We start from the raw sequence: 11864 nt of genomic DNA, 5'->3' as shown, positions 1-11864 counted from the left end.
TAAAAAAAAAATAGCAGACCTGATCTGCTGCTGCTTGGAATTCTCTGGAGGTCTGGTGGTTCTAAGCATGGGTGGCCCAGGCCTTGGCCTGCAGGATGAGTTGATGACATAGCCAAGAGCTAACCTCAACTTCCCAGAGTTTTTTGATGGCTTGTGTTTCTAGTTTTGCTAGTTAGCACCTGCTAGAAAGTGTTCCTCTCCCTACAAATATTTAATGTGTTACGTTTAATCCTCACTATTCAGTAGCTGACTTTGACATGCTTTCTAGGACTTTGTTGCAATTTCTAGTAAACTCTGATATTTTGGTAGTAACTGAGGGTGTTTTAGAATATATTATTTTTTCTATCCTCTCTTCTGTGATGGATTCCTTTGGGCAGAGATCTATCAAAGTATGGTTACTTGACAAAAATTTTTTGTGAAAAAATTGAGGATTGATACCAGCTGAGATCTTAGCTTGGAATCCATGAGCCACTGATTTTTATTGTATAAGAACAGGCTGAGGTTCTAAAATAACAGCTCTAACATTCACTGTATAAACTAAAACTGTGCTTTACAGGTACGAAGTGGGTGCTACCCTGTGTCCTGCTATCACTGAGAACTGCTACTGATTCCCTTGCTTGTTAAGCTTCATTAAACCTCACTGATAATGGTGAATCTCTATGCCTGGAATACCAGTCTGGAAACTGGACTGTCTGGTAGAGCCCTCATAGTAAGTGCCTGCGTGGATGTGGAACAGGGGATGGGGTGACACGGCTAATTGGGGTGCAAGGGAATAATAGCACTTTGTATCAACAAGGGTTGGCAGCGCTGGGGAATGTGGGCTCTGCTACAAGCTTCTAATGTCATGTCTTTGCACAGGGTTGAGAACTGAGTTAATGTGTCTATTACTCATGTTGCCTGTTCCCTGCTTATGACCCTCAACACTACTTGTGAGACCTGTAACAGAGGTGAGAAGGTTGCTTCAGTGAGAATACCCAAAGCTACTTCTGTTCGTAGCATGGCAAATCATTGCCTTACCACTGAAGTGGCATATGTGTGAAGGTATGCATGAGGATCAAGGAGTGGAGCAGTGCAGCCAGAAGACTACTGTGCAAGGAATGGGTCATCCTCACGCTCAATGCCTTCTCCTGTGTGCAGATGCATTCCAAACAGCCTGTGACCGCTTACCAACCCACTGCAGCAAAGTGTCCATGATTACTCAGACATGTGTTGGGTACCATGGACACCATGTGACTGCTTCGTGCAGTAGTAATTGATCAGTGTATACACAATAAATGTGTGTGAATTCAGTAGGAGACTAGTGTATTGTCTTATCCACCTGAAATATTATGCACACCTGTTAAGGAATTGTAACTCTATTGAGACAAGAATATTGTAGCATATGGTCCAAGGGACTCTTCAAAGCTAAATCTACCTTCCAGGCTTTGATAAATCTGTATTATGAACAATATTCTAGAAGAGTACTAGCAGTCCTGAGGCCGGAAAACCTTACCACAAATGAGAACTCTTCACGACATTCTGTGAATCACGAGGAAAGGCTTGTCCAATGATGCAGCTTCCATCTTTTACCCAAACTTAGTTAACCAGCTATGAGCATTGGTGCCTTTCTTACTGAGATCCCCAAAAGAACCAACACTTTCTTGCTGCAAAACATCATGCTGGGTGAAAAACTGGAATCTGCTTATTCATGCAGCTAAAACTAACAGTCTTGCTCCTTCCTGATATCCTGGAATTGTGTGTTTCTGTCAGTAAAGCTATGTAATGAAGCACTTGGCAGTTTGTCAGCACAGTGTGTCTTTGAGAAGGTTGATTTGGCAAGGGGAAGCATGGGCTTAATGTGTGGGAGGGCCAGATCCGGGATTTTCCAATATTTTTTTTTTTTTTCCACACGGAATTTCCCATCTCGTGGAGGATAGGCCGGTTGAGAGAATAAAAGGCCATAGTAAAGGCAGGGGATTACACAGTCCAGACACTTGCTGAACTTAATCTTCAAGTCTGTATTCAGCAACCTAGCAACAGAAGACAGTCACTGAGAAATATTGAAGAGGACTTTTGCCACCTGGCCACCACAACTACAACCTGTGAGTATAACTGGAGTGTGGTGTTCTGTTTCATTGCTTAGCTAAAAGAACATAATAATGTTTAAAAGTATGTAGAAAAGATTGTGTAGGCAGTATTTTATATTGAATTGTAAAAAGTCAGTATTCATTCTTTACAAATGTGTTCCTTTGATCTCTCATAGCCATCTGCTTAAAAGATAAAGTGAAGAGAAAACAGTCAGAAACATGATTTTCTTGTGGTTCCCATCTCTTCTTGCTTATGGTAAGTGTGTATTTCTCTGTGTAGGAAACTAGTTGGATGGTAGTATTAGTGTGATGCTTCTGTTTGAGCTCAGAATTAAACAGAATTTTTGAACCAGACCTAATTATCTTGAGGCTAGGTTCATACAGAAGAACAGAGATTCTTCGGCAGCGGGATGTTTCCCTGCTTGCCTGTCAAATACATAATTACCTCCTGTAGTTTGCTATGAAGTCTGCAAAGCTTTGTGTGATTGGATGTAGTTTCACAGGCTGAAGTCCCTGTACTTGATGCTGATATTCCTGTTTTGAAGCTTGACAGTTGATTATTTATAAAATAATTGCCACTACTTCTTAAGCAGTTTCAGATATTGACAACTTTACAGTATTTATAGAGCTTAATATATCTTCTAGCGAGAGGGAAAAAGTCAGACACCAACTTTTTGACATCTTTTCATTCTAGGACTTACAATACTGCAGGGGGTAAATTGTTGGACATACCATTATTCAGACACAAACATGACCTACAGGGAAGCAGAGCTGTGGTGCAAAAAGAGGTATACTAACATGGTTGCCATTCAGAATAAGGAGGAAATCAGCTATCTCAATAACTTCTTACCCTTCAATCCGGGTTACTACTGGATTGGAATCAGAAAAATTAATGATGTATGGACCTGGATTGGAACTAACAAAGAACTGACAGAAGAGGCAGAAAACTGGGCTTCAGGTGAGCCAAATGGCAAAGGGAACAATGAGGACTGCGTTGAAATCTACATCAAAAGAGGGAAGGATGATGGCAAATGGAATGATGAACAGTGTGAGAAAAAGAAGGTCGCCTTGTGCTACACAGGTATGGTGCGATAAAGGCCATCTAGTGTGCCCCTATGGAGATGAGATGGTGGGTGGGATGAGTTTTTTAACCTAGTCTTATATATTAACTGTCTGACCCTGTGAACACTTGTACACTTATCCTTACAGAGCTAGGTTGGTTTTGTTCTAAGAGTTGGATTGATCTTGCTTACCTTTTAGCTCCAGGAATATTGTATGTCTTTTACGAGCAAATCACCAGACCTTCTCTATAATCAGTAGAAACACGCTCTTCCAGATGATGACTTTCATCCCACGCAAGTGGGTGTCTCAGCTAGATAAAAATTGCCCTTTTGGAGGCATCTGTTTGCTAGCTATAGATCACTGGGTCAGATTAGACATTTTGTGTAGAGGTGGCTAAGGCTACATAAAAAAAAAAAATTGCAAGTCAAATATCAAACAATTAGAGCTGTGATGAGTTAATGAAGAATGTACCTGTAGGGGATTGCTACTTACCTCATAGTATATTGTTCCTTTTGCATTTTAAATATTGCTAATATCTACCTGAGAACAAGTGGTCATGGAGTCTGCAGCCAGTAGAATCCTTTCACTGTGAGCTAGTCTGTCAAAGATGTTGATTTCTGAAATCCTTCTGTGAAATGACAGGGTAATCCTATGTATTAAACCACCTGTTTTTCTTTTGCTCTACAAAGTGCTTGTTTAGTGCCAGAAAACCTAAATAAAGTGCTGGCCAGATTTCATTAGCGGCCACTGCTGATTCTTTTATAATTTGCTGTATTTTTTCTTTTTTTTTCTTTCCTGCAGCTTCTTGCAACCCATCTCTCTGCAGTGGCCGTGGAGAATGCATAGAGACTATTAACAACCACACCTGCCATTGTAACCCTGGATTCTATGGGCCTGAATGCGAGTTTGGTAAGATTACTCCCCCCTGCTTTTCAACCAGGGCAATGCTAGCTAGTGTAGTTTGTCTGTCTTGTTGATTTACCTGCTGAGCCAGTGAGACTGACTGTGTACCTTCTTGTGTTTCTTTGAAGTTGAGAGTTGTGATCCACTAGAAAAACCTGATCATGGGAGCCTTGAGTGCAACCATCCATGGGAGAACTTCGGCTACAACTCGTCCTGCCAAGTTCAGTGTGAGGAAGGCTATGAACTGACTGCATTGGAGTCTGTATACTGTACCTCTTCTGGGGTCTGGTCTGCCCCCCTTGCAGCATGCAAAGGTGAGCTTCTCAAGCAGTGATAGGTGAGCTTTCTACATTATACACAGCTCTGTTAACTTCAGTGTTGCTCTGTTAGTAGGTACAAATTGAAGTTCTGGCCCATTCCTTTGTAATTAATTACGTGGTGAAGGTGCTATTTTATTGCAGCACACAGGTCTCTCTGTTCCTGAAAAGATGAATTGGGCAGGGTGAATGTTCTGGCCCTGGTCTAGATTTTCTTGTAGGGAAAGACATTCCCATCTCATAGTGGGGAACAGGGAATGGAGGTGATCTAGCTGTAAGACTGCTCACAACAGGCCAGTTACTCCTGGCTGCAGCAATTACTTTTTGAGGTGTTCGTCTTAGAATAAGCTACTGTTTGAAGCAAATAAAAGCATCAAACATTAATAAGCAGCAGTCAAAATGGGAAAATTTTGCATTGTAACTAGTTGATGTCATGAGGTGCAGGTGAATTTACAGCCTTGCCTTAAGAGACGGTCTTCCATTTTGAAATCTTTCCACTGCTTTCTGAAATGGCAGCACAGTAGGTCACGTAAAGATGCTTCCGTTTAGTGGTTATGTTGCTAACTTTCAGGAAAGGAAAAAAACCCCCAACTTTTGATGGTTTGTTCCAAGCTAAGCTCTGTACTCTCTTTTATGCTTTTCAGCTGTGACCTGTCCTGCCTTAGAGGTGCCTGCTCATGGTGCTGTGAACTGCTTCCATCCCTCTGTGGAGCTCACCTGGGGTACCACCTGCGAGTTCACCTGTGAAGAAGGATTTGTCCTGACAGGACCAGCCACACTGCAGTGTGGGCCTTCTGGGGCCTGGGACAGGCAGCAGCCATCCTGTGCAGGTACCTTTCCTCACTGCTGCCCACTTGAGCACTCAGGGCTGTCAGCATTGGCCCATGGAACTCCTGAGACATCTGTGCTGATTGCTGGTGATCTGTGTGTTGCAGCTGTGAGGTGTGAGGCTGTAACCTGGCCAGAAGGTGGCTTTGTGACCTGTGACCATGCCTCTGCAGATCTCTCTTATGGCTCACGTTGTGATTTCCACTGCAGCGAGGGCCACATTCTGGACGGCCCGTCCAGCATTGAGTGCACGGCACAGGGGTGGTGGTCAGAGCCAGCGCCAAAATGCAAAGGTAAGACTTTCTGGGTTGGAAATCATCAATTAAAGCTTGCAGTATCTCAAATAGTCTGAAGATACTTCCTCGTTCAAGTGTAGGCAAGGAGTAACAGTCATCCCCAGTGTGTTTATAGGACTATTCATAAGCAGATCTCAAGATGGGGATTGTTTAGCCTCTTGTGTTAGAGGAAGCAGCAGTGCAGGGTGACAAGCAACGTTCAGGAACTGTGTCACCGACACATATGTTAACAGGCTTTTGAAGTAGAGTGTTCTGACAGGAACTCTGTGTTCCCTACACCCCAGTGGGAGCCAGTGTCTCCTTATGCAGTCCACTTGTGGGTATAACCTGGAGCCAGTGTCAGGATAGCTTACGTGCTTTAGGTGCATGTGTAAGGGTTCTGTCTGCACCGTGCAACACGTGGAAGTCACTGTTTCCTGAGACGCTGTGAAGTCTGAAGGGATGTACTATGGCTCTGTAGGGGACAGCACCAGGCACAGCATGTCCTCTTGTAAGCTCAAAGAGTGTTTAACTTGACCTACTCCAAGCTAAGCTCTGTGCTGTGTCTTTTGTGCTTTTCAGCTGTGACCTGTCCTGCCTTAGAGGTGCCTGCTCATGGTGCTGTGAACTGCTCCCATCCCTCTGTGGAGCTCACCTGGGGTACCACCTGCGAGTTCACCTGTGAAGAAGGATTTGTCCTGACAGGACCAGCCACACTGCAGTGTGGGCCTTCTGGGGCCTGGGACAGGCAGCAGCCATCCTGTGCAGGTACCTTTCCTCACTGCTGCCCACTTGAGCACTCAGGGCTGTCAGCATTGGCCCATGGAACTCCTGAGACATCTGTGCTGATTGCTGTTGTGATCTGTGTGTTGCAGCTGTGAGGTGTGAGGCTGTAACCTGGCCAGAAGGTGGCTTTGTGACCTGTGACCATGCCTCTGCAGATCTCTCTTATGGCTCACGTTGTGATTTCCACTGCAGCGAGGGCCACATTCTGGACGGCCCGTCCAGCATTGAGTGCACGGCACAGGGGTGGTGGTCAGAGCCAGCGCCAAAATGCAAAGGTAAGACATACTGCTTTGGGAAATAGTTTTGCCACTGGACAGCACACTGAAATCTGTATTCCTGTAGGGTTCTGGCTCCAAACTAAGCTGTGTGCTGTCTCTCCTAATTTCAGCTGTGACTTGCCCTGCCTTAGGGCTCCTGGCTCTGTGAACTGCTCCCATTCCAAAGTCAAATGAATTTGAAAATACAATGTACATATAGTGGAAAAAACAGGGTCAAAGACAGGAAAGTCTTTAATGGCTTGTAACCATCTCTTTCTGTATTTCAGTTGTGCAGTGTGAACCGCTGAGCTCTCCTGAGAAAGGCTCTATGGATTGCTCACATGGGGCTGGGAACTTCATGTACAACACAACCTGCCACTTCAGCTGTCTAGAAGGATGGAAGCTCAATGGTTCTCATGTTCTTGCGTGCAGTCATTCAGGAAACTGGAGTGCCAGTCTGCCCACATGTGAAGGTATTTTACCTGTGCTCACAGAGAGATGGCACTGGGTTTCTAGTCAAATGAAGTATGGAAGGGTGGAGAAGGCAACACCAGCCAGTGAGTTACAGCTTCTAGTGAAGTTCCTGAATTAAAAAACCCAACAAAAGCATGGGTTTTTGAAAACAGAAGAGAGGAAAATTCCTAAAAGGTCTTGGTGAAACATGTTGATTTCTCATAAAAAAAACCCAAACCTGCAACCTGATTTTGAGTTTTGTTTGGTTTTTAGTGTTTCTCATGTTGAGCTTTTTCCATATGAGTAAAGAAAGAAAGGTTTTCTAGAGAAACAGAACTCTGTGGGGAAATCTGTGTTCATAAGTCTTTCTCAGTGGAGAAGTTTATAGATTTGTTTGGTGTGACAGTTTCTTGGGTGAGCTCAGCTAAAAGATCTCACAGAGCTCTTCTGTCAAAGGCTGTAATTTTACAGGACAGAAGTCTCAGCCTTGCCTTCCCATTCATGTCAGTTAAGGGCTTGTCAGTGTCCTCAGTGGGAACATACTTGGCCTGCCTGAAATGCTTTTGCTTGAGGTCCTAAAAGCTCAACTCCACTTTATTGGTTCTAGCAGAATTTAGATTTCTGAATAATTTCAGAAAAAAAAGAAAAAAAATTTGATCTCAACCAAATTGCTCAGAGAGGAAGACAGCACAATGGGAATTAAAATACAAACTGAAACATTAAAAATAAGATGAGCATGAATTGTCACGTGAGGCTGGAGGTTAGACAGACCCCGCTATAGCTAGCTTGTTGCCTTGCCATTTCTTTGGCAATGGGTGGGATAATTTTTAGTATGCAGCTTTTTACCTTGTGTACAAGATGTGCCCTGTCTCAGCAAGAGAAAACTTACAAGCTGCAATTCTGTTTCCTCTTGAAGAGCACAAGGAAAAGGAAGAAGTAGAGGGCTTCAAAGACCACACATGCCTCTTGATCTCACTGAAACTTTTTTATCCTTTCAGTTTCAGAACAAGTCAGCTATGTCTCTGTGGGCATAGCAGCCACAAGTGCCTCTCTGCTGTCTACGGCATCATTCCTCCTTTGGCTTGCAAGACGTTTCCAAAGAAAAGGTAAGCAATTGGACTGGGTCCACTGGTTTTATTTACCTTCCTGAAAAAATTTCAGTGGAGAAAAGACCCTGAAACCCTCCAAACCCCAATACATTGGTTTTTGAAAAAGTGAAAATTCCCATACTTACTCTCCTAAATTATTTTCAAGAAGCCTGCATACATGCCATGTTTGGCTTCAGATGAAAATTTAAAAATCAAAAATAGTAAACCTCAAATGTTTATAAAACAAGAATTAGAAGAAAAAAGCAACATTTTATTACTGCCAGGGAAAGTGAATGAGAATTTGAGATGAGGCTCATGACAACACAGTAATAACTGCCTATGAGATTTGTTGATAGATAATGGCTTTTTATCAGATATTCAGAAATGAGAGGGTTTTCAGTAGAAGAAAAAGTTTGCACGAGGGGGCTTTCATCTTGAAATGCTAATGCCTTTTCTTATTCTTCTTGCAGCAAAGAAATTTACTCCTTCTAGGTAAGTTGTGTCTCAAAAAACAGCATGAAAAACATGGCAATCACTTTTCTAAAATCCATTTGATATAAACCAGTTGTCATTGAAGTACTTCTCATTTCTGTTTTTTATAGTAGCTGCCAGAGCCTAACCATTGAAGGTAGTTTCCAAAGTGCTGGCCAGAATGTCTGATTCCAGGTGTTACAGGTAAGCACATGAGATTGCTTATCCAATTAATAGGAAAGAATTTGCAAGTACAGCTATCAGAGCTATTAATTGCAATACAATTGCTGAAATAGCAGTATGTGCTTTGGGGTACCTAATATGCATCTTGGCATTGCATGAAAGTTCCTAACAAGGCTGATGGATTTATTGCTTTAGAAATGGATTTTTAGCTCCTTAAGGATGACTGTGTTTAGCATCCTGTCCAGCTGCCTATAGTATTAGGAACACTTCTGTGTGTTTTTGCTACCTGATGCATACAAAATTCCTCTGAAATGAGAGCAAATACAGATGTATGCCAATTTTCCAACTTACAGAGGAATTTTGTTCTCTCTGCAGGAATTGAAGCCATCTTTACTTAGCTCTCAGATTTCTGGAGAATGAAACTGCATGTGAATCAACAGCTCTCCAGATGTTTTTACCTCTTGCTGACAAGATGATTGACCTTGTGTATTGTTCAGAAATTTTGAACTCAATCTGTCTGGTACTTCCATTGAAGACAAGCAGAGAGTAAAACTCTGGCCTTCTGGCAAAATACTGTCTACATTCAGTCATGTAGTTATCATAACTGGGAGCTTGCCATCTCTTGTCCAGATGGTGAGCAAATAGTAAGCTGCTGCCTAAAGAGGAGGCTGGTTTCTCCTCTGGTCTGCTCAAAGGTACCTAGGTGAGGTGAAGACATGCATTATTTCACATCACTTAGTACACTGCTGGAGACGTCTTCTCTGGAGACATATGGGTTATACTTGCAGAAACAGAGTAACTGGGATGCAAAAGTATTCATTAAATAGCTTTGAAACCATTGATCTGGTTTGTTATTGAAGTCAGTTTATTTTAAGAGGATGTCCCAGTCAATAAATATGCCTGTGGCAATGTGGGCAACTATTTGGGTTTCTGCTGCATGCCCCAGAAAGCTTAGGGACTTTAAACCTTTATTTTTTTGGTAGTAGCACTAGGAATGGTAGTGCTTATACTAGGTACTCCGGTTTCTGAATGCAGCAAGTGGATCTGAAATGATCTCATCCCTGTGGGATTATGTACTGTAATACAGGTATATACATAAATATTTAATTGTGCAGTTTTTACTGTGGATATTTCTGTGCTGTTAACTGTAAATATATTGTAAAATACTGCTTCTTGAGTAGGTCTGTGGCCATTGATCTGGGCCCAGGTAATTTTAAAATAATTCGGAAGTGTTTGTAAGGATTTCATGCCTGCATATTATTTACAAATAAAATGGAAGCCTGCGATTTGGGTGTATATATTGCAACTACGATTTATTAAGCTGTTAAAGGACTTCAAATGAGAGAGTATTTCTTAAGTTATGTTTAAGTTATGATCATAAATCAAAAATCTCTGACAGAATCTGATATGTATTGTCCTATTTTGTAACAGTATTTAATAAAATGTTTTAAATGTAACGCTCCCTTTTTGGAAACGTACATCATTTCAATGATTTACATCAGCCCTGCGGATATGGCTTCGGCAGCAGAATGTGAGGGGTTGGGGGAAGACTAAACAGCAAGGCTGTCCCTGAGTTCGCTTTCCGTGTTTTCGTAGCAGTCAAAGAACAACTAGCCAGCAGATGGCACTGACTGCCTGGGAGCCAGCTCGGCCAGGGCCGGACCCCAGACCCGCATCCCCAGGCCTGAGAGGAAGGAGGAAGGCTCGGTGATGTGTCCCAGAAAGCAGGTGCCTGGACCAGCACTGAGCTTTGGGAGAGGCATGCTCAGGAGAGGAGAACAGAAAGAGAAGCAAGTAGGTGATCCTGGTGCATAGTTAACAGAACAAACCCCGCAGCCTATGCAGGCCTTTTGCAGCCCTTTCTACTGGGAGGTTAGCTAGTGTGGGAGGCCATGGGCTAAGGGGTGAAAGCACAGCTGTGGGGATTAGCGGTGACTGCTGTCTGGGGACCTCCACTCCCACCCTGGCTTGGGCTGTAGCCAAAGACACTGCCGTGGGCTAGTGCTGGCTCGGTACCTCTGATGGCCAGACACTCCTATGGCCACCCTTCCCCAATATCACCTGCCCTAGCAAAGGAAGCTGTGCTGTGGCTTTGCATGGCTGCTGCCAGGAGCCAGCCCTTGATGATAAACCATGAGATGCATTCCTGCTCAAGAGAAGCTATCAGGCCTGTGGGCAAGGGAGTCAATTAAAAGGTGCTGTGCCACAGTGGATAGGGCCTGTTGCTGTTTATCCCAAACCAATTAAAGAACTGAGAGTGGCTGTCAGAGCTTCCCCTGCCTTGACAAGGTAGGGCCAACCGTGTGAGCAGATGCAGACCAGTAATCCTTCAGGTTCCCTGAGGGGACATAGAGATTAGCCTGAAACGCCCTGCTCTGAATCCCTGCAGGAGCTGTTGTGAGAGTTAAACCACCACATGGGTCCCCCAGTCTGTCCTTGTTGTTGTCCTCTACATGCATGGCCCTGTGGCTTCCTCTGGGGAGAGCTGCTCAGGCCAGCGTGGCTCCCACCCTGCTGCTGTGAGGGCAGCCCAGCTTCTCCTTTCCTGCCCAGAGCTGATGCTTCTAGCAGCTTTTCCTGGGACCTTACATGGGCTTTATTGCCAGAAGAGAGACTATAAGACCATCCCCTCTCTTTCTCCAGGTCTTCATCTCTTGTGATTTCTAAAGGCAGCAGGAGTGAGACCACATTTGGGTGGGATTAGTTCTCTATTTCTCCAATATATTCTCTAGGCCAGACAAAGACTCCCTGAAGGGGTTCTCCTTCCTTGCAGGGGCTTTCAGGTTACATCTATCCTCATAATTAACGTTGGTCCAGGGCACAGGCAAAACCCTACTCTGTGCTTGTCCAGGTTGCCCGATTGTTGGCCCTCTTCTGGTACTGGTTTTTCCTGCTTCAGAGTATGAATTACCAGTTTGGATGGCTTGGTGTGTCCAGGACTTTAGGATCTTCAGGGAGTCATTTTATCTGCAGTGGATGTGTCTGTTGCAGTGCCTGTGAACGCAGGTCTTCTGTTATTTGCTATCTGTATAGTTACCGTGCTGGCAAGAATGGCCATGGGAATGCTTGCTGCCGGGCTGTCATTAGTAACTCCGTTGTATCACAGCTCTATATGATGCTGTGTGATCACCAAAGGATGACAGGGTCTTTGCTGGAGGGACTTCCCTTATTTCCT

The 11864-nt window shown here is 43.8% G+C and overlaps 2 protein-coding genes across 3 annotated transcripts in view; both read left to right on the top strand.

The window, feature by feature from the left end:
- Positions 1-560: 560 nt before the first annotated feature.
- Positions 561-10422, top strand: SELE (selectin E). Of its 2 annotated transcripts, none has more exons than XM_055724856.1 (14): positions 561-2081; positions 2243-2322; positions 2761-3147; positions 3930-4037; positions 4160-4345; positions 4993-5178; positions 5284-5469; positions 6034-6219; positions 6327-6512; positions 6782-6967; positions 7946-8053; positions 8506-8527; positions 8638-8710; positions 10286-10422. In XM_055724856.1, exons 2-13 carry the CDS (start codon positions 2286-2288, stop codon positions 8693-8695), a joined length of 1836 nt encoding a protein of 611 aa, XP_055580831.1. In that variant the 5' UTR covers positions 561-2081; positions 2243-2285; the 3' UTR covers positions 8696-8710; positions 10286-10422. The 2 variants fall into 2 exon arrangements, with proteins under 2 accessions (XP_055580831.1, XP_014132781.2); XM_014277306.3 differs by lacking the exon at positions 10286-10422 and adding an exon at positions 9065-10146 and having other exon boundaries at positions 562-2081.
- RXRG (retinoid X receptor gamma) overlaps positions 10355-11864 on the top strand; it is a 51178-nt gene continuing 49668 nt past the window's right edge. Inside the window, exon 1 of the mRNA XM_014277322.3 lies at positions 10355-10483. Coding sequence (XP_014132797.3) covers positions 10400-10483 — 84 coding nt within the window. The 5' untranslated portion in view covers positions 10355-10399. The remainder of the gene's footprint in view (positions 10484-11864) is intronic.

This window comes from Falco cherrug, chromosome 12 (assembly GCF_023634085.1).
Source record: "Falco cherrug isolate bFalChe1 chromosome 12, bFalChe1.pri, whole genome shotgun sequence".
In the NCBI taxonomy this organism is placed as follows: Eukaryota; Metazoa; Chordata; class Aves; order Falconiformes; family Falconidae; genus Falco; species Falco cherrug.
This window is presented reverse-complemented; position numbering and strand designations above follow the sequence as displayed.

Excerpts from the sequence above, each read along its gene's own strand:
- SELE (XM_055724856.1), top strand. The coding sequence starts at position 2,286 with ATGATTTTCTTGTGGTTCCCATCTCTTCTTGCTTATG. Across the intron at positions 2,323-2,760 it reads CCCATCTCTTCTTGCTTATG|GACTTACAATACTGCAGGGG; the intron begins GTAAGTGTGTAT and ends TTTTCATTCTAG. Across the intron at positions 5,179-5,283 it reads GCAGCAGCCATCCTGTGCAG|CTGTGAGGTGTGAGGCTGTA; the intron begins GTACCTTTCCTC and ends TGTGTGTTGCAG.